The 25,355-nt window shown below is 38.0% G+C and overlaps 1 protein-coding gene across 1 annotated transcript; it reads left to right on the plus strand.

Annotated features, from left to right (window-relative positions):
* The first annotated feature begins 1,756 nt into the window (after window positions 1–1,756).
* On the plus strand, window positions 1,757–21,474 carry LOC139731759 (monoacylglycerol lipase ABHD2-like). The gene is made up of 8 exons (XM_071642639.1): window positions 1,757–1,782; window positions 7,593–7,792; window positions 12,416–12,591; window positions 13,628–13,795; window positions 16,679–16,862; window positions 17,489–17,707; window positions 20,217–20,286; window positions 20,700–21,474. Exons 2-8 carry the CDS (start codon window positions 7,635–7,637, stop codon window positions 20,982–20,984), a joined length of 1,260 nt encoding a protein of 419 aa, XP_071498740.1. The 5' UTR covers window positions 1,757–1,782; window positions 7,593–7,634; the 3' UTR covers window positions 20,985–21,474.
* Window positions 21,475–25,355: the final 3,881 nt, after the last annotated feature.

Below are 25,355 nucleotides of genomic sequence, written 5' to 3' on the forward strand. Positions count from 1 at the left end.
AGCCCTGATAAGCACTATACTCATAATATTGATGTATATTCTGTAACTTTCTACAGATCTTAGGCTTAGCTTTTACTACTAAACTCATCACAGGTGCATGACCTAAAGATACCAATCAAGTTCAAAATGTGGTTGTCAAAGTCGAACAAGTTCAAATGTCAGATGGTTGAAAAATTTTTCCTCATAGGCAAGGTACTCACAGTATTGAAGTTACATTGGTTGCCAGTAAGGCAGATAATTGCATTTAAGATTTTGTTATATGTAAAGTACTGCATGGTCAAGCACCTGGTTGTCTATCAGAATTAATATTAATAAAATCATATTCATATTCACATAATTTACGAAGTACACAAGAGTTTTAAGTTGCTTCTAAAGCAATCTCACGTAAAACAAAAGTAACTTTTGGGTATTGTACCTTTAGCTGTGCTGCTCCATAACTTTGGAATGAATTACCTGAGAAAATGAGGAAGGCCCCATCACTTGCTGTCTTCAAATCTTTGTTGAAGACTTACCTTTTTCAGAAGCATTTGATTAATTTGTTATTTATTTTTGTGTGTGTGTGTCTAATCAGTAACAATGTCAGGAGCTCTGTTACATCACAGCACAGTAGAGTATATTTACATAGTAGCTGCGCTATACAGATTTGTCTAATTATTATTATTATCATTATTATTATCATTATTGTTATTATTGAGGTGTACTCATCAATATTTTTTTTTTCAGATTTGAGCAATGACCACCAAACTCACAAATTAGGTAGGCTAAATAAATAAAAACTGCCAATCAAGTTGTATATGAGTGAAGTCCAACAAATTCAGAGGTCAAATTAATGGAATTAATGGTCGGTGAACTTACTTAATAAGCACTTGAAACAATATAAGGACACATTGTGGTGTACACTCAATAACTTTCCACATTGAGAGCTACGATAGCCACACATTAACACCACATGCATATCACCTGAAGATTCTGCTCAAGTTTGAATATTGGTAAATATTCTAGGAACTAGGTCAAAGGTCAGATGGTCTATGAACTTTCTCCGATTTAGCGTTATATATTGTTTGCTCTCAATAACGAATTTCCACAACTTCGAGCTATGTCCGCAAAACTCAAACATGGGTACATCTGCTAAAGATATATGCCTGTCAAGTACTTGGTTAAATTGAACAATGTAAAAGGTCAGAAGTAAAACTCTAGAACTAATACACTTAAAAAACATTTTAATGACAGAGTGTAATATTTATGTGGGCGAGGACGATACATGGCTTGGTGTTTGTCTGAATTGTCATGAGTTACGTGTGAGTGGATGTTCATCTGTTATCTACAAAAACTTGTTTTTTGCGTGGAAGATGCAGTAAAATAAGGTTAAGATTTAAAAGCTTTGAAGTAGGATCCTGAAATATGTTGCCATTTTTCTCACTCTAGGGTGCAAGTCTAGTCAGTATTTGTAAGTATCAAGTTGACCTGACTATTATAAAGGTCAAAGGTCCCAAAATTGAATGATTATATACAGAAAACCAAGTATTTTTCAGTATATTTTGTAGAAATCCGTGGTTTTTTTTCTCCCCCCTCCCTTCCCCCTTCTTCCCCTCTTTCCCCCTTCCTTTTTCCTTCTTTTTCCCCCTCCAAGCAGTCCATTATGCCCTGGTTCCTAGCCCTAGGACATTTATTGGACGGTAAAGGCTGGCTACGCATGATCATCACATTCCGCTGGATGGGGTGACTAGACTGTGTGTGAGCTATTCTGGAGGTCGTCTGTATCACCGGGCTATTGAGAACGTGGTAAGAATGAAAACATCTTTGTTCCTTTGAGATTCTATACCAAAGTAAACCCATCGTATTCACCGCATACCGACTTTATTCATCTTAAATTTCCAAGATCGATGCCACCCGGAGTCGCAGGGCACACTGTAACATTCGCCACAAAGATGTCATACAATGATCTTGGATGTGTCTGTGTGTGTTCATGGTCCCATGTGTGATAAATTGTGTCTGTTTTGTGTTTCACCTTCTTTTTTTTTTCTTTTTTTTTTTAGATTCTATGTCGATATACATTGTATGTCTTAACTCTTTATACTAGGCCCTATGTGGCCTACTTATAAATATATAGTTAAAAAGCATGCGGGACTATAAAACGTTAAGCCTATGACATGCTAAGTATCGTTCAAGATCTGAAGACTTTGTCATCAACCGTTGAACAGACTGTGGTATCTTTAAATTTACAATAGATCTATGTCAGAAGGCAAAAAGAATGGTGCATATGCAGTTTTGTACTCCACCAGCACTCTCATACATAGTCATAGCATAATAGTCTTGTGACTATATGTTATAGACTCAAACTTGTACATATACTTTATGCCGCAACAAACCCTAAAGGCCTAACCCTAACCCAGGAGAACTGCAATGTGTACACGTTAGCATTTAATAGGACTCATAAATTGTAGGAGTACGAATATTTAGAAGTATCAGAAAGAATAAATTATGTTACCAAACAAAAAACAAAAACAAAAAGGTGTCAAATTTAGGCAATGTGTAAAATATAGAGTACTGTTGGTTGAATATGGTGATTGAAACAATGATTTGAGCATTGTTAAGTACACTTATATGTAAGCCGGTATGTGTTACTTTTTGATAGTATTATGCTAGTTTGTTAGTTTTTTTCATTTATATAGAAGCGTTCATACTGATTAGATAACATGATTAAAACACAAAAACTCTGTGACTGTGTCTGAATGAAATGCTAAAGATTATCTTCCAGTTTTGCTGACTGAACCCTGTTTGGAAATCAAACAGTTGCCAAGCCACCGTGCAGCAAATCTCTAGTGTTTAAATAAAACAGATTCTTATCAAGCTGAAGTCGAAGATGCTTACAGTACAAATGTACGTAGACCCATGATATGTATGTATACCCATATGATGATAATAATGTTGATGGTAATGGCAGTAAGAAGGATGATTTTATAATTAGATATTAGTTTTGTTATGATCAACATTGTGATTATTAGTAGTATTATTTCCATTGTTATTATTACCATTATTGTACAGTATTACTACATGATAAGTACTGTGTATTATCATATTAAAAAACACAGGATTTTTTTTTTTTTTTTGTTAGGCAGTGACTTATATGTTATGGTTGATAATGTTAATAAAACAGATCTTTATATATGGCTAACACCTCAGTACCATGCAACATTTCAATCAGAATTGACAATATATGACAAGGTCCCTGCCAAAACGTTCTGTCATTAAATATGCAGAATATACAAAACTGTAGATGAGATAAATGTAAATAAATTTTATTAACACCTGCAAGAAGTAGAGTCTTGAGAGAGCTCCTTTGGTTGATACTGTCCTGGAGAGAGGGAGCGCTGAATGCATTGCTGTCTCACCAAGCCAAGCTTTACTCATAGACAAGGTACAAACTACACTGAAGATGTGACAGACCAAAGCAGCATTCAACACTGCACATACATACAAGACATGTATGTACAATTGTAAATGTAAAGACAAAACTCTGTGTTTCATTATAATGTTTGTTCTGTATGTGTGTATTTATTCATTTATTCGCTCATTCATGTATAATCCACTGAATTATTTCTTTGCTTTACTGTACCATTATTTACTGTAGTGTAAGTTCATAATTCTGTTATTCATACAGCTCCAGTGACCTGCGCTAAAGAAGCATTTTTCTCTTTCCATAGGAGCCACATTAAATACCGGTATACTGTGCACACACATAAATTTATACCGGTACACTGTTTGTGATAAATGATGTGATCTGTAGGAATGATAAAAGGATTCGTTTGCAGAACTTTGAAAAACAAAGAATAATGGGACTGAAAGTGTAAACTACAGTACATACACCCATGTGTAGGTTGGCCGGTGGAATAAAGTCAAAGAAGAAAATGGCAAGTGTTTTATTAAAGTTGGACTCAAATTAAGAAATACATGATATTTGAAGGTTTCACCTATTTGTTTTCATTTCATTCAAAACAGTGCTCCGTATCAATATTGTAGAGCTTGCAGCTAGAAAGCAGGCATACAGGGTAGTAATATGCAAATCAGATTGCGATGATGTTGTGGTTTTGAATTTCCAGTAGACCATCGCTGTAATGCAAATACAGTGTATACATGTATGTTACAATTCATGGTGTTTCTTCTCCTACATCCAAGTTAGAAAAGATCCACCTGCACTTTCCAATAACTAGTAATTAGCATAATGTGCATATTTGTACAAATGGCCTTTCATTTTCTTATCCAGTTGTGCACTCCACTCATTTTCAGAGAGACATATTGTACATGTAATACATGTACATAAGCTTGCCCAAATTTATGTTCAAAGTCATGTTAAAACAAACAATATGTTCAAACAAAATACAGTTGTAACAGTAGACCAGGATGGCAAGAATGGTCTGTCAGTGTACTCCTGGGGAAGCATCCATTTTCGATTGCTTTACTTTGAATGCATCAACAGACTTTATTGCCACATTACATACATGTAATAGACTTTAATGAACATGTTCTTGCTGCCTGGTGGCATGTGCTGGCAAGTACCATTTAAAAGGATCTCAGGATTGCCCCAAGGTAATTGTTTCATTGCAAATGCCCATCTCAGCTTATTTAAAACAAATATATTTGATAGTACATATGACCTTGTCTTTTCATGATCAAAGTAGAAATATGAACCAGCTTATTAAGTTTCTTATTACCAGGAATTTTGAAAGCATATCAAGTTCCTTATTACCAGGAAAACATATTAAGTTTCTTATTACCAGGTATTAAAGCTAGAATTAACTTTGCAGTCATCAGCAAGCTGTGTGGTAGTTTTAAAGGTAATCTTCCATGGGCAAAGCTTGCATGAAATTTGAATACATTATATTGGAAATGATCTGCTGACCTGCATACAAATCTCCACTTGATTTCCTTTTTTGACATGTCAGAAACAAAGAGAAATATTTAATCTTTCACATTACTTTATATAGCAAAAGTCCAGACTGGAGCAGTGATAGTCTGTGTTACCTAAATTTACCTTTAATTAGAGTTTTGGTTTTTTTTTTTAGTTTTTATGATACACCGTGTGTATGTAGCATGGCTCTGTGAGGTGGTTGCACATGTTAGTGTAGGTTTCAAGAAGCTGCTCGTTGGGTTTTCTACGTCTGAAACTCACAGGTTTAATTATTCAAATACAGACAGTGAAACATTTATGAGAAAGGGCTCTGGGTCCATAGGACCATATGGTGACACTGGACATAGATTGGACCAGGGTAAGTTGACTGTATTGTAGTGTGTGTATGTATGTGTGTGTGTATGGGGGGGGGGGGGGGGTCATTTTGACATGAACAGAACGCATCTCTATGCTTTTGTGCACAAATGAAAGAGAGAGTTTTGAGTTGACATCTCTGTTTGATTTGCTGAAGATTCAATATGGTCTGATTTTACGTCTGTATTGTCTGGGACAATTTTTTTCTTTCTTTTTGATAGGGTCCCATCTTTTTCTCTTTGCTGTTTCTTTGTAAAACAACATCAACATCTCCACTAATATGCATATTTCATAATTGGTTGCAACCAATATTGCTATTTGGCTAGGACGAATGAATCTTCAAAGTTCCATAACTTGCTCACTTTACATTTAATTTGGTTATAGAAGTGACTACCATTCTGCCGATCTTTAGAAGTCGACTCTCTGAATTGAAAATCAATATTTTGAAATGATTTGGATGTATGATGAACATCAAAACTTTTTTCTATATATGTAAAAAACAAATTCATACCTCATCCAAAATGGCTAATTACCCTAAAGCTCAAGCAATAATGTAGAACAACACTTTCTTCATTAGCATTCATTATTTGTATAGCATTAGGCAGAGATGTAATTAGGAAAAAATTCCTTAAATGCCAGGAAATCCAGGAAATTAGTAATATGAAATGTTTTCTTAGAACTTTGGACAGTGTCCATGACGTTAGTGTGTGATCAAATGTCTACTTGTTATATACTATATAACATGTGTGTGTGATTGTATTTTTCAATTATTCTTTATGGCGTGGGATTGAACAACAGGTGTGTTTCGGTTGTTTTTGGTTGTAATGGAATACAAAACTGTAAGTACAGTTGTACATGTAATTCATTGAGGACGAGTACCAAGTATACTCTGGCAGGTGTCTAGATGGAAAATGTTTGTTGTAGCAAACTCAGTCCATCCTACTGTTTACCATTGGGAGCAGTGATTTTAAAAATATCCGAGTTATCACATTTGATGCAAATGTGTAGGTCAGTTGTATCACGAAACATCCTACCATTAAGAATTTCGCAATAAAGCTTAAAACGTAAGGAGATATCAGTCTTTTTCTCAATTAATCATAACGTAGATGGTTTATGAGAAAGAAACCATTTTTATTATAACTATTGTTCACATTTTGTATATTTAACAATACTTAACATTGATTGATTTACAGTTTTACATTGGTTATTTCTAACTCACATGTTAGAACTAAAGTATTTTGAAGCACTGAAGCTGGGTTTTGTTTTATCTGCAAATGGTCAATAATGCCTTTAAAGTACCAGGACATTCATGAGTAAGTGGGAGTTTGTTTTGTTTGTACGCTGCTATTCACACTGGTAGTGTGCTGTAACTTCCAGGGACAAGAATGTGATTGCTGAGGACTTTGTGTAGCTGACATTTGCTAGTCCGCTCTGACTGAGGGGAGGTGCTGATCTGTAGGCTAGTTCTTTGTGAGTCATGATTGCATGTAGGTGATGATTAATTTGATTGAGTCTTGTCAGACGCCAACCACCAAGGACAGGGCACAGTCTATATTCCGACACAACTATGCATGATCCTACAGAGTAACAGGAACTGACTTGTAAACATTGTACATGTACCAGGTATCTGTAATGTGATGTGTACTGTATGCTGGCATATATCACATGCACAGTGTCTGTCAAAGAACGGCATTTATCCTGTACGCAAGTGCCGTCTACATACTTTGGTTCTTTGAATTTAACCAGCCCTACTAACCCTTCCCTACTCCAGTCTTCGGAGTTGTTCTGTTTTGCCCCTCCCCCCCCCCCCCCCAAAAAAAAAACAAAACAAAACAAAACAACCAAAAACAGCAACAACAACCAAACCAACAAACAAACAAATGACCAACATATGCACACAAAGGAATGACAAGAAGCAAACACAAAAACAAATGCTATTAAAAAAAACAACCAAGTATGCAAATAAAAAAAGAAATGCCTTCACCTGTAGTGGATGTAGTTCTACTATATATAGATTGTATATCCACTATTCTCACATGTTTGATATTGAATTGAATTCAGATTTCATGAATGTGCTTGTTTTCTTTTTCATTCAAATCTATTACTTCTATATTTCCATCAATTATTGTGTACTCTGTTTGTGGCCACCACCATACAGAATGTTAGAGTATTGTCATAATTTCCATGAACAATCATGCTGGTATTTGGGAAGTGCATCTTAATGTTTCTATTTGTGTGTGTGTGTGTGTGTGTGTGTGTGGTTTGTAATACTTACATTTATTTATTTTTCAGTGTTCCTTTCCATTGCCCCCCCCCCCCCCCCCCACAGTGCCGACACATACACACAGTGTCGCCCACACTGCCAGACATCATGGGGCTGTTTGTCATTGCGGCCATCATCCTTCTTGTCATCTACTTCGCCATCAGGGTGCTGAACCTTCTGGACCAGCCAGCCGCGCCCACGTTACACTTCAAGGACACCCAATACAACCACAGCCTTCTCTCGCTCTGTTCCATCCTCACCAAACCGTGAGTAAAGGGGTGCACACTTACACCCATCCTCCATTCTCTCCCCTCATCCACCCTTCTGGCAGTACCCCTCCCTCCTTTTTGGGAGTGGGACATGATTTACAGAGCTGCCAAGTCTCTGTGATTGTTCAGGAGGCTTCCTCGAAAATCAAACATCTATTCATATCCTGACATGAATATGAAATAGCCTCCCTGGTATGGGTACAAATTTTGCACAATTAGATGCACATAAAACATAAATGTGTCCCAGATTCAGCTCATTCTCCCTCTTCTTCATCTACACCAGCACAAAATGTGTGTAAGACTACACATTTTTCCCTTACTGTCATGACATACAATACAGCCCCCATACCACAGGACTTGTGGTCCATGCACAATGTACAAAGACTGGACAAAAAGTAAAATAGAAGAAACAAACCACCACCAGCTCTAGTCATGGCTTTTAATCATCATCATTATCTCCTTCTCTGGCCTCGCCCACCTTGTGGACAGTGACACTTTGTGGGAAGGACAGAGCTACACAAAAGCTGTATTTACGTTATACTGTTGCTTGGATGTATACCCTAGCACTCTATTGACTACGTAAGAATCAGGATCAGCCGTGTGCAGCAGCCCAACCCTCAACATTAACTATCTTCCTAGCCACACTCGCCACTGGAAGCACCGAGAAGAATTAAGTTCTCACAGTTAATTACCAAATGCTACTTCCCTTCCATCCATCATTCGAAAGTAATGTACATGTAGTCTTGTACATGTAGTTTGTTTCTTTTAAACTAGATTCATGTGCAGTGTTATAAGGATTTATTTCCTTCCTGTGCAACCAACCCTTTCCTTTCATATTTCTTTTCTTGTTGTATTAGTAGTTTTGTAAATTCATGGTGTCAGAATTAATTACATGTGAAAGCAGCTGGTGTATTAAATATCATATACAAAAAAAAGATTGCGGATGAGAAATGTTTTCAGCTTGTATACAAATATGCTTTCAACTAGATTGAATTTTTTTTTTGAGTGATTGTGTTTATGATATCACACACTGAATGTTACATGATAACTACTAAGTGGACTTTTTTTGTCAAATGCATACGTAAATCTACTTGTACATTTTGTGTCCTGAGTTTGCGAATTTGAATGTATTACACGTGTACACACTACACCTGGTATCATGGATATACATGCATAATATACTGCATGCGCAATGACTCTCGCCAATGAGTTTTGTTATTAACTTACGCTTATCCATTTAAATATATAGGCCTAGAGTATAGGCCTACTATAAAGATGTTGTGAAGATTGCACATGAGGCGCCTTTAACTATAAGTGTTTGCTCCAAAAAATGTACCTAGAGTAGCTAATCTACGTGTGTATATCATTTACTGCTAAGTAAGATTAGTAGGCCCTAATGCTGCCCTTGATATAGATTGTGACAGGAACTGTATGTTGTTATGTTACACAACTATATGTAATTTTGTTTTGTTTTGTTAAGTGTTTTAATCAAGTAAGTTTATTCCATTTACATTTTGCTTTGAGTGAAAACACCTTTGGTGCAGTGTTATGTATTAAAATGCAATATACCTGTATTAAAGGACAAGTTCACCTTCATAAACATAAGGATTGAGAGAATGTAGCAATATTAGTAAAACACATCATTGAAAGTTTGAGGAAAATCAGACAATCCGTTCAAAAGTTGTGAATTTTTGAAGTTTTTTTGCAGTACCCGCTGGATGAGAAGACTACTGCAGTGTATGAATAACTTAGATGTCACATGCGTACAACAATATAAGGAAAATATAAAGAGAATTTCACAAAATTCCATCTTTTGAAAAAAGTACACATTCCCCTGACTCGTTACCGATAAATGTTATGGGTAATATTATTCCCCCTGCCTTTAGAAAGAGGCAAGTCAATTGCTCTTTTATTATGCGAAAAAAGTGAAAATATGTTGAATTTTCTTTTATATTTTCTTTATACTGTTGTACGCATATGACTCACAAGCTGTAGTAGTCTCCTCATCCAGCGGTTCCAACACAAAAATTTAAAAAATTCATAACTTTTGCATCGATTGTCCAATTTTCCTCAAACTTTCACTGATGTGTTCTACTAATAATGTTGCATTTTCTCAATCCTTATGTTTATGAAGGTGAACTTGTCCTTTAATATATGTCATCACCAATCCAGCAATACCAGCAACAACAACTTGACACTGCCTATTGAAAAGGGAAAGTTTCATTTGGGAAGTTTAGCCTTGTAACAAATCATACAGAGCTCTGTATGCATGCTTTGTGTTATGAAGGGTTTATTATAATGAATTTTGCTGAATAGTCATATACGTATTTCATGGCAGTCATATTTCATACATGTACCATATGACCTCACAGCTGCACTTTATCATGTCCTGCATCATCAGTCATGGTGTCGTGCGTGCTTACTATGTAGAATAAAGTAGCCTTTTAAAACAAATAACTCATAATTGGTAATGGCTCATTATATGCAGCGTGACTTTATAAATGAAATAATCCATTGCAACAGCAGAAATAGATGCATGTTATGTGGAGATATACAGCTGTACAAGTATATTCTATGTGCAAAGTAGGGGGAATAATGGTTTGCTTATTGGTAGAATTGGTAGAAAGTCAAGGGAATGTTTCCTTTTTATGAAAAAATAAATTTAGAGGGATTCTCTTTATTTTTGTCTATGGGTATATTGTCGTCCTCTATGATCTTGAACTGTTGTAGTCTTCTAATCCAGGGATAGCAATGCTGAAACTTTAATAAAAGTTCATTACTTTTGAAAGGAGTGTCCAATTTTTGCTCATGTGTTCTAATACTTCTGCATTCACTCAATCCATGTTACTATAATCGGATCAATTTTGTAAACAAAGGGAATTTTTCAAGTACCAGTTTCTTGGCATGTTTTAGAACCCTTGAACAAACATGTATTGATTTAAATCAAACTTTATGTTATAAAAAAAATTTTGATGATTTTGATTCATGAGAAATGCATGGAAAAAAGATCATTATGAAGTGCAGAAAATATTTGCATGTTTCAGCCATTTCTATCAATATGCAATTTTGGCATACCAGTACATGTTATGTAAGTGTACACATGTACAAATGTATTGCAATAATCTGTTGTATTCGACACTCAACATTGGTGCATCAATTTTCCTGGTTCATTGTAACACGGAAGGTTACTCTGGTCGTTGAAAGGGAACGTGCAATTAACATACCTTAATTGCTGTGTCAGACTGGGTTTGTTTAATTAGGCTCACTTAATCTAGAAGTCAAATAAGGAGTGTCTTGCTGGAGACAGTCATTTAAACGGAAATGTTTGGGGCTACATAAACTTTAATAGTGCCCTGTTTCCAAAAGTGCGACAACAATACATAGTACAATGTACATGACATAGCATGCACATGTATTCTACACTCTGTACGTATTTGGCAGTCGAGGAAATTTATATTGCACTCAAGCAACTATTGATTGAACTACTTAAAAATTTGAATACATGTATGATATGCATTATGTTCAAAGTTCTCACCTAAAATTAACATTACCCTCACGTATAGAGTATGTACAGTTTTTGTATTTATGAGTTGTTCCTCATGCTATGGCAAATTGAGCATCATGCCATGATGAACACACACCGATATACATAGACTAGATACATTCTATCAAAAGTATCAAGTCATATTGGGATGATGTGCCATGTACACATTAATATGGTTGACTCTGCTCCTTTAGTTTAAAGGTCAATATAAGTGTGCATTGGAAGGAAAATGAAAAAAGATGCTCAGCAGAGTTAAACAGTTGCTCAGCCAAAGCTCTGAATTTAATGGGGTGTTGCAAGAAGGTTGCAATCAATTGCAAATAATTGCTAATTTTGAAACAACCATGCTGATTGGCTCAGGGTCTGCCCTTTTAAGAAGACATGCATGCAGCAATGATTTTGATTGGCCAGTAACAATCAGTTGCAACTTGCAATCGATTGCAACTTTCTTGCAACACCCCATAAGTCTGATACTGAAGTGCATTGTACAATAGTACTTCACCTTGTATTTTTGTATGAGTTTTATACCTTTGTATAATGTCTTTTGGATATTTCACAACTATTTTGCATATTGACAGAGCATTATTCCATAAAGCATTACTACACAAACCTCATGACTTTGTTCTCAGTACATCCTGCAAGGGGTCAGTAAATTGTACTGCTAATAAACCATTCCTGTGCCGAAACAGCGAGGAGGAACAGGATGAGGTGATAGCCTTATGATATCCTGAAATCACTTGTAAATAAGAAGCACTCAGAGAGTGCAAACTTCCACTAGGGCCATAGGGTCAATAATGCCAGAGAACTGTGCATGCATCCTGGATCCTGATGACGTTCAAAAACCTATTGAACTGTTCCCATTACTACAACTGGTCTATCCTGGAAATTTTAACAAAATCCGACCATAACTGTTGAAGTGATATTGCCAGCAAACAAATGCACAAAGATGGACAGAAACTTTAAACTCCTTGGCGGTGAAGGTAAAGAATGTGCACTGGTATTATAGCATCACACTTTGATGAATCTCATGAATAAGACTCAAACTCATGAGTCCTGTTCATAATCATACAATCCAGGTATGTGCCTAACCGACTATGGGGTCACAATGCTCACATCCAGAGCTTCATCTATGCCAAGCTGGGGCGGTTCAATGCACCCCGCCCTGCTGGTACCCGCATCCGCCTGCCACGCCCAGATGGAGCCACTGTCACCTTTGACCTCTTTGAACCAACAGCATCCCACCCTCAAGCAGGTATTAAAAGCACCTTGTTCCTATCAGTTGTAGTGGTACATGTATGTCCAGGATCTGGTTGGTAGGAGGGCCACTGTGGTAGCCATGTTTTTGTTTTTGTTTTTCCTTGTTTTGCACTTTTGAGAGAGGGAGAGAAAGAGAAGGAAAGATGAAGTGAGAAGAGAAGAGCATATAACTTGTGATGTGGTTGGTATCACTGCATGAATCTAAGCTTAACTGAATTTTCATGGAAAGGCAGGTAAAATTTTATGTGACTTCTTCTCTTTCTTTCTTTCTTTCTTTCTTTCTTTCTTTTTTTTTTTTTTTTTTTGGGCGGGGGGGGGGGGGGGGTATTTTGTACTTACAATTGTACAAGTCTACCTTTAGTTCATATGTTCATATTGTGTGTTTTATGTGAATTTGTTCTCATTACATGCAGAGATGCCAACATTTATTTTAGTTTGCAATATTTTGTACTGTTTTTTTTTTTAACCAAAAATATTGCAGGTTTCACAAAAAATACTGTTTTTCCAAAATTGTTTTACAACATATGTCTTTTGGAGGAAAGGTAAAAATAATGTTTTCCCACCAAAGAAATATGTCCTATCCTGTTCTAAGAACACTGCAATGCTTTTACAGGGTTGGCATCTCTGTATTATGCCAAATGGATTTACTTTACGCATGCACTCCATCCATGTGTGTCTTGTATTGTTTATATAATTCAATGTCTGTCTGTCCATCTGTGTATCTTTATATTTGTATACACTGTACATTGTACCTCTATGTGTCTTTGTATTTGTCTGTCTGTCTGTCTATCTGTGCTCATCTTTGTCTGTCCTTTATGTGATCACTAAATTAGGCCCGTGAAACAAAACTTAACTTTGAACAAAAGCATGAAGTTACTGTCATATACCACAGTATTTAACTCATACACATTGAATAATTTGTCCAAATTTACGGAACATGTATGACCTAAAATGACATTTAGTAACTATGATTTGTAGGGTAGAAGTGCATCATCAAAACCATCTCTCTTTTTTTTTCCCCCATCCTGTAGCCGATATCACCCTCTGTGTGTGTCCGGGCATAGCCAACCACTCAGAGAAGGCCTATGTCCGAACCTTCATCCAGCACTCCATGTCTCATGGCTTCCGTGTAGCCGTCCTCAACCACCTTGGTGCCCTGCCAGAAGTACCCCTGACCTCCCCGAGGATATTCACCTATGGTAAGGGGAAAAAGGCGTTTTTGGGGGTTTTTTTGCCATTACTTGTTTTAGTGGTCTTGCTTTTTGGATGTTGTGTGTGTGTTTTTTTTTATGCCTCCGCCATGAAGTGCTGCCATAGGCATTATGTTTTCCGGTTGTAGTAGTAGTAGTAGTAGTAGTCAAGCAGCAGTAGTAGTAGTAGTGGAAGTAGTAGAAGTAGTAGCAGTCATAGTGGCAGCAGTAGTAAAAAGAATAATGCAAGGATGAACTAAATGATGACCCATAGCATTTTTTTGTTACCTATCCAACATAAGTTTATATTATTGCATACCCAGCATCAGACACACTGAATAATAAAAGTTTTCACTGATGAGCCACCAGGTTGTAATGTGTGGTTTTATTATGTACAGCAGGACCTCAATTATCCAGCCACGTCTCCAGCCCAGGCCTCGTGCTATTCGATGTGGCCGGATAAGAGAGATATGCTCAAAATACAGCACTTTTTAGCATGTCATGCTGAGGGTATAATATGTTAAATTATACCAATTTACTAATATCTGCATGACATTGTTATGTTTCATACTTCATATGATACGGAAATAAAATGAAATATTAATTAAGTAAAATACCCCCTTCATGTCCCTTCATGTATTGTTTGTTTGATTGATATTGAAAGACAGTGACATCGATATTGCGACTCGTCGAATACCGCCACTGCATTGTACTATAACCACTGCTGTGCACTCAGTGCCAGTGACAAGCGCGGCACCAGTCATTGACATATTCTCCATAAACTGACTTAAAAGTTACAGTTCGCTGTGATGATTTAAATATGTCCCGTCGTGCGTCTGCACGATAATGTTTGAACATGTGTTTGTTCTGAGTGAGATTTGGCACTGAAAATATATGAAAGCATAAAAGAAAAAATGTCAGCCTGTCGACATCTGGATAACAGAGAATCTAGATAATCGATGGCCGGATAATTGAGGTCCTACTGTATTAGCTTATATAGATTTCTTAAAGGGACACAGTCCTCACGAAATTTAAAAAAAATATGTTGTTGTTGGTACCTCCAATGAACTACTTTCACCAAAAACAAACTTTAAAATCACCAAATAAGCTCGTACATTTTGGTTGAAAAAGTGTGACTCTGCATGGTGAATATGCTAATGAGCAAGTCTTGGCGGAGAGTCATACGTCGTCGATGCACAACTCTTCCCAGCCGTGTTCTGCTCGTTATCCGTACGCTTCCTAGTTTACCCGGATGCATGAAGACGTCGGTGGCTACTCCGACTAGTATTTGACATTGTTTCTACGTTGTGTGTGTGTGTGTGTATGTATTGTGTATTATATTCGCACGTGTGGACGGTACAACTACAGTAGATGATAGATCTACGGTAGATACGCGTACGCACACCGTACGCGGTTTGCCCTTCGCACTTTTCCAGTCTCAAGCGCAGCTGCAGCCCTACCTGTCGCCGCTCATGCATGTTCTATAGTACGTACAGAGTGTACATATTTGTAGGTAGAAACGATTCTACACAGGCCTGCTAGTACACTACAGGGGCGACCGCATTCAGCGTCGTCTGGTCAGGCTATCTTACATCAGTAGTTTTGCTCGAATCGTGCAGAAAATTTCCCAGGAAAATCCTTTTTTCCGTCCCAGACCAACAAAAGTATCAAGAAAGGTGAGCTGTATGGCTGGGAAATATCGGTACAACGATGCCGAACATAAGAAACTTAGGGCCTACAAAATCTCGAAATCGTGTTGTGACCTACCTGTGCGTGGACAATTTGTGAAGCGATGTTTCTACGTGGACCGGCAGGCTGTGGCCCTCGGTTATAAACCGAGAAAACTCCTGAAACCAGATGCAATCCTGACCATTTGCTCACATGAGTTATAAAACAGAAACACCTCGAGCATCGACTTCGAAGAGAACCGAGGGAAAAAAGCGTAGAGAGGTAAGGAAAGTGGCTAGCTATGTTTAATTTACCGTGGGCCTGCAGCCGGGGTTGGACTGCAGTACAGTGCCACTGAGCTAGCTGCTGCCAGTGCCGACTGGACATGCACGGCAAAGTGGAGTGAAATCATATCCCTACGGCCCCCTGTGTTTACCCTTCCCGGCTCACGTCATATTTTTTTTTTTCGAGGAAAGGCGATTATCTGACTACTTACAGAAATATTGAGATACAAACAATATTTTCTTTGAAGAATTCGACTCTCTCATGCACAGGTTATCTTCGGTTTGAATGCCAAAATCGACTGGACGGAGTCGAGTGTATACTGTGTATGTATACATTGGTATTTTTATGGTAAGGATTTGCGCGCGAGAGTGGTTTCTACGCTATGAAGTATGCAACACGGACGGAAGCTAGAAAACGACCGTGCCTATTTGATGTCAAGTTCATGGTATATTTGGTTTAAAAATACATATAAATTTATGTTTACAATATTAATTTTTCGTAAATTATATATATCTAAGCTTGAAATATTTTGTTTGAAATAATAAAACCACAAACTTTCACATTATATGATAAAATTGCAACTAATCATTTGAACACTTAAATTGGTTTTTAGAGGCACGACTGTCAACTTGGTGAGTAGGGCATGCACTACGTAGCATCTTTTTGCCGGCTCTTTCACGATCGCTTGCAGGAATTATTTTTCAAAAATCGCGTACGGAGACAATTTTTGATGTCCAAGCGTATAAATTGGTGAAAGTTTATATTTTTTACTCTTCTTAATTATCAGTACAGTGAAAATCTCAGGACTGCTTCCCTTTAAAAGAACATCATTTTGGAGATTGCTTCAGTTATACAGAACCAAGCTGCACCAACAAAAACACAAAAATGTGATCACTTTCACTGAAACTGAAATCAAGCAAATATTTTATACGTGCCAAGGTGAGACGGGGGAGTACGCCGCCATGGTAGACTACATCAGGGAACACCACCCCAGCAGCAAGCTTGTCGCCCTTGGCTTCAGCATGGGCGCCAACATCGTTGTCAAGTACGTTGGGGAGGAGCCCTCTCGGCAGGATGACCTGATGTGTTGCATCTCCGTCTGCCAGGGTTACGACGTCACAAAGTTAGTCTTCGTGGCTTCTGATTCAGTAATGTTGTGTGATGTTTCTTTTTTTTGGTGGTGTTTGCATTCCTGTCAGATTAACGAGGTCACAAAGCTAATCAATGGCTTCTGGTACTCTAGTTGTGATTTGCTCCTGGTGCACACTGTTTTGCTTTTCAGCCATCTATTTTCATACAAATATATGAGTATAAGATTTCACAGATTAGCTAGTGATATCTAACTTTGGTAATGATATGTAGCACTTCTTTGTTGCAGGAGGCAATGTTTTGGGGAGATGTTGATCTGGTGAATGCTTTTTGCCTTACTAAAGTCGCAAGAATAAAAACACCACAAAATATACCAGGTATATACCATATCAATTCCAGCGTTACATTGTCACAAAGTTAATGGCTGCTAATGCTTCTGTTGTGATTTTTCTTGTTGTGCACCGTTTATGTCTGGTCTTGTCCAGTGACTTGTCATGAAAACTGTTGTCATTGTGTCATGATTTAGTTGTTTAAACATCATTATGATCAGCAATGTCACCTCCACTATCATTTTTCATAAGCATTGTTTCTTCTTCTCCCCTAATTCTCCTACTTCGCTCCCTCCTCCTCTTCTTCTTCTCTTGAACTTTGTTTCGTCAGAGCTTCCAAGGTCCTGCACGAGTGGGAGAGCATGCGGCGCTTCTACAACTTCATGATGACGCTGAACATGTTGCGGCAGCTGCGGCGCAACTTCGACATGCTGTTTGGGGAGGGTGCCAAGCTGTACTGGGAGGGGCGGGAAGAGACCCCGCCCTGCTACAACGTGGATAAGGTCTTCGGGGCCACCAGCCTAGTACACTTGGACGAGGAGTTGACGAGGTAAAGATGACATGAGTTGGGAAGTGATAGACATTAGGGAGCTTTAGATTTGCGACTTGGATGTTTGAGACAAAGATGCGTTTGACATCCTCTTTCCCTGCATCGTGTTGAAAAGAAGCTGTAGATTACATGAGGACGCAACCTATGAAAAATTAAATGGTGCCCCATATGATCAGTGCATCAAGTAGCTCTCTCCGGCGTGAATCGGGCGGACATAAAACTAGCCCAGATCACGTAGTGAAAACTTAAAGACACTCAGTCGTGGCGAGTGGTTTGTGCGGCACGGAGATGAACGCAACACGCTGCCTCCCCCATTCTGTATCAAATGTAGTGACCCCCGAATGAGAATAGCGATGGCTCAATGGGTCAGCGAAAGTACGGTAGGCTACAAGAGGGCTCCCTGTGCTTATCTCCTAACCCAAAATGGCGGTCAAAGCGAGCCACGAGAGCTTCCGAATGGACGCACACTCTCAGTGCGCATGCACATGAAGAGAGGCCGAAAGAGCCACGCGTCTTCTGGCCTCTCTCCTCCAATCACCGCAGCTCGCGGTGACAATATTTGTGTATGATGCGTACACGCACACACACACACACACACACACACACGCCGCAGCGTCTTCTGGCCTCTCTCCTCCAATCACCGTAGCTCGCGGTGACAATGTTTGTGTATGATGCTTACACACACACGCACACACACACACACTTGTCTCAGTGGTAGCATTGCGCAATTGCATGCACAAACTTCGGTCGTTCGGAGTTTACGTACCATTAGGGATGGCGATCGGCTGCCTTTAAGATGACGCGAGCTATAAATAGATTGATTTTGATAAGTGATTTTGCGCATGCTCAGAACAGGCTTTTTTTCCTGTGAATGACTTTGTCGTGAAAATCTAAAGCTTCCTATTGTGGCAGTGATGACATCCAGACAATGGTAATCATTTCAAGTACAGCAGTAGAGTGAGCAATGATATATTACTTTTAATGATAGATGTAGGAGAACACAACAGTGGTTAAAAAATAATGATTTATTTGAAAGTGCCATTTACCAGAATTTTAGAACAATAACTTTAATACATCTGTTTTTCCAGTTTGTCTACATTGTATGAAGGCCTCATGAATCCTTTCAATAACAACCTACTCACATGATAAACATCTCATTAATAATTTTCTGGCATCTAGGGGTAATGTTATTTATTAAGTTTTGCACATTTATGCGTCATGCTAATAAAACCCCAAACTCTGTCAACACTTTGTCTGTCATATATTATATTGTATATGTTTTATTCAACCAAATTCTTCCCAACTTTCTGGTGTCCTATGCTCTGGTATGATTGTGAATCTAATCTTACACTTTAATCTGAAATTGTCTGACATTTCTCAATTATATGTCTGTTTGTTTTTATGCCTCCGCCACAAAGTGTCGCCAGAGGTATTATGTTTTCGGGTTGTCCGTCCTTTCGTCTGTCCGTCCTTCCGTCCGTCCATCCGTAATCAATTTTGTGGATGGCATAACTAGAAAATCAGTTGAGGTATCCCAATGAAACTCGGCATGTATGTGAATGAGTGGGTTAAGTTGTGCCTATCTACTTGTGGGCGCACATGCTCAAGGTCAATGCTCAAAGGTCAAGGTCATAAATGCTCAAGATTTCACTATTTCCCCCATATCTGTGCAATGCCTGAAGGTATTTTCATGAAACTTAGTGTATATATGTAGTGTACTGACTGGCAGTGGTTATCTAGGGAATTTTGGGATCATGGGTCAAAGGTCAAAGTCAACTCCTCAAAATTTCAATTTTTCCCTCATGTTTATGCAGTACCTCCAAGATTTTTCTTGAAATTTAGTGTTTGCATGTATTACCAAAATGAGATTCTCTGGGTAGTTTTTTTGCCCAAAAGGTCAAATGTCAAAAGGTCAAGTGAAAGTGCTAAATTTCACTTAACTTCCTCCATATCTCAAAAGTGGCTCAAGGTATCATAATTAAACTTAGTACATATAGTACATATTTATGCATTTTCTGCCTGACAGTGATTCTCTAGGAAATTTTAGGGTCATAGGGTCAAAGGCCAGTTTGAAATGCAAACAATTTGCTACATGTATTTAATACTAAAATTACACTTTTTCTCCATACTTTAAAAATTACTAAACACATAAACTTGATATAAATGGTCAAAAGTCAAGTAAAAATCCTCAAAGCCCCAAATACATGCTCTCAGAAAATATAGTCATTCATCCAATTGAACCTAGTTCAAGGAAAGTGAACATTCAACATATTTGTGACAAACATGTCATTTTAATATTTTTTCCAATTATGTGAAACTGTCAGCACACAGTGTCAAGACATACCATAGACCTATTAGGAGAATCATGCATTATGGCGGAGACGTACCAGTCGCCATAGCGACATTTGTAGTTATTTTATGTGTTGCACATCAGGTCTTACACATTTATAGGACAAACTAATTTAACAGCTCTATAGATATCTAATCTTTTGTACTCTTGTCTTTTCAGGAAAATGGCTCGTCACAATAGTCTCTCCGAATTTTACAAGGAGTGCAGTTCCTGTCAGTACTTATTCAAGGTTAGTGCAGATTGAATTACCACTCTGGTTTCATTTTCTCATAAATATACTAGAAAATACCGTGCAGGAATAAATTTGTCATTGGACCAACGGAGCAGCAGTGAGCTGATGGTGAGAAAAACGAATAGTAGAATAATGAAGTTACTGCATTTGGTGTACACATATATGTAAAAATAAGTGTTTGAAATTTTATGAGTGTGCATTATGCAGACAAAGATATCTGTTTGACAGAGGACATACCAGTTTTAGACCCTTCTGTCATCTGGTCTTGCAAACAACAGAGTCTTACTGGTATTCTTTCTACTAGGCTTTTAGCAAAGGTGTCGATAACCACTAGAAAAAAAGCATTTGATGTCTTGTGGTATAGTTTATTATTTGAATATATCATATGTTGATATTTTTCACCTCCCCAGATCAAAATTCCTCTTCTAATGCTGAATTCGGGGGATGATGCCATCATTCCCGTCAGCCAGAACCACTCGCCACGTGAGTACAGCCAGAGGTCGCCCTGCGCTGTCTACGCCGTCACCAAGCATGGCGGCCACCTGGGTTTCTTTGAGGGGGGTTTCCTGCGGGCCAACACGGTGTCCTGGATGGATCGGGCCCTCATGCAATACGTCGACGCCGTCGTAGAGCTGGAGGGCTCGCACGCCGTAAGCAACGGGGAAGCCCCGCACTGTAACGGCGCGACCAGTTAATGACGACTGCCCTCGTTTCGAGGTGACGAGAGGATATGTGGCATCTCGGATAATGGATGGACCTTGATTCGAACACCCGGTGGTCTGAGGTAGTATATCCTCATACTTGTACTTCCCTATAACGTTTCTCGTGGCCTGTTATTTTTCAACAAGTGTGTAATATTGATCATGTGCGCAAATCTATGAAAAAAATTTTTATGGTAGTTATTTCACTTGTACACTGTATGTTAGTTTGCCCACTTCCATGGCAAGGACAAGAGATATTGTGAAAATCAGATTTCATACATTCAAATACATGTTTTTTTTTTCTTTTTATGTATGCATCTTTTTGATCATTTATTCATCTTTTGTGTTGCCTACAGTAGCAGTGCAAGATTACATTTGTGCCCCCTTTTTTTAGTATACTAGTCTTGAAGAGTGACAGTGGTATTATAGGTCTGATAGTAATGTGAGTTTTTTTTTTTTTGGGGGGGGGGGTTAAATTCGTACATTTAGGGGCCCTACACATAAGACCCTTGCCTGCATACCTTTCCCAGTTTTGTGTGATAAGGAGGTAAAGCAGATAAAAGATTGTGCAAAAAAATTGAAAAATGAATGCCAACATTTATTCTTTGTTTCAATTTTTTAGTTGCCGTATGCGATTCAATGGCTGCGATAGTCACTGTCGTAATCAAGTGATGGATACTATTTGAAGTATGATGTCATCATCTTGAATACCTTCACTTATACCCAATCACATCGAACTGTGCAGATGTATTGCTACTTGCCTCATTTGATGTTGCAGTATGTACTTTGACAGCAAGTGTGAATGCAGAGAGAACATCTTTTGCTGAAAAAAAAAAAACAACGGAAGAAAAACAATATTGCATCCTTGTCATTGAATGGGAGAAACGGCATGGATTTTTTTGACCTATTTTGTACAATGAAATTTGAACAGCTGTATGACTACAGTGTGCATTGAAATTTGATTTCAAATGTTTATTTGTAAGTCGTTGCGATTAGAAAAATCAATGACTAGGATTGTATCCCTGTCACTCATAGGTGGGTTTGTTTGTTTGTTTGTTTGTTTGGTTTTTTTTTGGGGGGGGGATGGGGTGGAGGGAGGGTTAGTTGTGTTTTGTTTTGTTTCTTTGTTTGTTTGTTTTTTTGTATTGATGTTGCTGTTATCATGCGGGTCTTGGCCTGAACATTCCCTTCTGCCCACAGCTAGTTTGTAATTCTTTTCTGTGCTTTTCTCTGAGGTTTTTTAGTTTATACTGAAAGGGATTTTAAGTTTAAACCCTGTATGTATGAACATTGAATTTTCTTCAATACATACTTGTGTCGTATGCAACACAAGAATCTCAAGAGGTTTACTTGTCTAGTTTGAGGTTTCTTTTTCTTTTTCTTTTTTTTTAGTCCTGAAATATAATCAATTTTTGTATATTATAAGAGATAATTTGCCCTCATTGTGATTATTCCTTTTTTATTCATAAGTGTTGGCAAGATGAAATGTTCTGCTTTTGTGAAAGATGAAATAATGATTAGTGTGTAGTATGAATTGATTTTGAATGAAATGTTGTGGCATTCAGTTTGTCATCATAGGAAATTTATGAATTCTTAGAAATGATTAGTTTGTTTACATGCACAAACAAGAGGTGATATCCTATGTAGAACTGCTGGGAAGACACACTAAAAGATCTTGTGCACTGACTGCATATTTATTCTTATTCTCACAAGATTTTATTTGTCATGATATAATGCTTATGTTGCAGAGTGAATGTGAATATTGTACAAAATGATGTGCGAGTCAAACGCTAATCTTCGTAGTTTTTGTCGAGCCCACCGGAAGTGCGGGGAGACTAAGGGATCGCCTGCGGCGTCTGTCCGTCGGTCGTCAGTCCATCCGTCGTCTGTCCATAACGCTACAAAAACTTGAATAACTCTCTGCTGAGGACTTTAATTTCAATCAAACTTGGAGAGAAGAGTGGTTATGCAAAGTTACACAATATACCAAACATGAAGATCACCTCAAGGTCAAAGGTCACAGGCAGGGGTCAATGAACTTTAGGGCCCAATGTTAAGTTTTTATGGCGCGTTTTGATTATGGCTTATAACTTTTGATGTTTATGTCCGTTTGTGACCAAACTTGGATGGTAGATGTCCCTTGGGAAGTTGAAGGTCAGCAGAAGGTCAAAGCTTACAGACATTTTACAGGGGTCAACAAACTTTTAGGGCCCAATGTTAAGTTTTAACGGCGCGTTTCGATTATGGCTCATAACTTTTGATCCATATGTCCGTTTGTGACCAAACTGGGCTGGTAAATGTCCCTTAGGAGTTGAAGGTCACCACAAGGTCAAAGATCACAGACAGGGGTTAACGAACTTTTAGGGCCCAATGTTAAGTTTTAACGGCGCGTTTCGATTATGGCTCATAACTTTTGATCCATATGTCCGTTTGTGACCAAACTTGGCTGGTAAATGTCCCTTGGCGAGTTCAAGGTCACCAACAAGGTCAAAGGTCACAGACAGGGGTCAACAAACTTTTAGGGCCCAATGTTAAGTTTTTATGGCGCGTTTCGATTATGGCTCATAACTTTTGATCCCTATGTCCGTTTGTGACCAAACTTGGATGGTAGATGTCCCTTGGGGAGATGAAGTTCATCACAAGGTTGGTTAAACCTTGATTAAACATCATAACAAACTTGATCACAGACAGGGGTTAACGAACTTTTAGGGCCCAATGTTAAGTTTTAACGGCGCGTTTCGATTATGGCTCATAACTTTTGATCCATATGTCCGTTTGTGACCAAATTTGGCTAGTAAATGTCCCTTAGGAGTTGAAGGTCACCACAACGTCGAAGGTCATAGGTGGGTTCAATGAACTTCTGGTATTTAGAAAACATTAATTTCTTCTGCGTGAATGGGCGAGACACATTTTGGCACTTGCCTTGTCATACAAGTCTCATTGTCTAGCATGTAGATTAACTTTTGTATTAGCAACTGACAGAGATATTAAGTATGCATTTTCATTTGAATATTGTAAAGTGCCCAACAAAGTTACTGATGCACTTTTAAATCCAAATGAGACAAGAAAATCTCCAAGTGTGTGTTTTCGTGTGCAGTTGAATTCATTTTTTAGTGCTTTATACATAATTTACAGTGATTTTCATTTTTTCTTTTATTTTATACTGTAATGCTTGTAGAGTATGGAACATAACAGTACTGTCTGTAATTTTCTGCTTGCTTGCTTGCTTTCTGTTGCATATGTATGACACAATATTGACTAGATGTGTTGTGAAGTCTAAGAAGCAAGATGTGTTTCACTACATTTTATCGATAGTGATCAATGTACAAATGAACGTAGGGATAACATGAGATCATGAGATATGTAGTGTTGCAGCAAGGCGGGAAACTATTGGTTGTGTTTTGTTCTCTACCTGTTTGCGTAACTCTTTCACATGCAATGTAGGCTTGGCTCGCTGCCCGTTGCCTTTTAACACATTTGTGCCATCACTGCGGCAATGCAGGGTTTGTGTTTGGCCACTCACACGAAGGGTCACTGATAAGTGTTCAGTTGCAGGGAGTTATTCTACCATTTCTTGTGTAGGTCATGAGTGATATGCACACAATTTCAGTCCAACATGATGCTTGTTCCACACAAAACATCATGAGTGTATTTCTGTTCTGATGTAAAAATGAACACATTTTCTCCATAAAGAGTGCCACAATGCTGTGTAAGTTTGTGTTATTATGTCTTTGTCTCCTTAACTAAAATGCTTGTAATGCGCTGCATATAATCTGCCTTTAAACCCATCCAGTCCCGCTTATCTGATTTAATGTTATCAAACATGAACAGAGTCCATTGTTCACTTATTTCCATGCTTGGTGAGTGGAATGTTAAGCAAATGCTCATTTAAATCAGTAGGCTTACCCGGTATTCATAGTCAGCAGTTACCAGCAGTGTTGGGTTGCAACCAACTGAACTCATGTATTTTAAACTTGACTTGTACTTTTTAAATACCTTTTTCCCCTTTTAATATTTTTTGATTGTTGCTACTGTCATAGACCATTGTCCAGGGACTTTTAAAAAGTGTACCCATTGAAAAAGGCTGTAGTGCACAAGACAAAGAAAGCCGTGAGCATATATACAAACAACAAAGCAAAGTCCTCATGATGTATAGATTGCTATATTGCTATTAATATCACAGATCATAGAGAGAAAGAAATATGGATTAGACATTATACATTAAGAGCTTACCAGCAAATCAAGTGTCTGTGTGGTATGATAGTATCACTGCTGCTTGCATAGACTAGATGTGCAATTTTATGACATGCAAGAGTAAGGACAGAAGTGTCTCAAAAAGTTTCATTTGAGCATAGCAGCTGCTGT

This window comes from Diadema antillarum, unplaced genomic scaffold (assembly GCF_040938485.1).
Source record: "Diadema antillarum isolate AM-2024a unplaced genomic scaffold, OU_Dant_1.0 seq00000384_RagTag, whole genome shotgun sequence".
Lineage (NCBI taxonomy): Eukaryota > Metazoa > Echinodermata > Echinoidea > Diadematoida > Diadematidae > Diadema > Diadema antillarum.

Bases quoted from the DNA above. Each gene is read 5' to 3' on its own strand.
- LOC139731759 (XM_071642639.1), top strand. From the start codon at position 7,635: ATGGGGCTGTTTGTCATTGCGGCCATCATCCTTCTTGTCATCTACTTC. The intron at 13,796-16,678 runs GTAAGGGGAAAA...ATACGTGCCAAG, and splicing joins CCCGAGGATATTCACCTATG to GTGAGACGGGGGAGTACGCC. The intron at 16,863-17,488 runs GTTAGTCTTCGT...TTGTTTCGTCAG, and splicing joins CAGGGTTACGACGTCACAAA to AGCTTCCAAGGTCCTGCACG.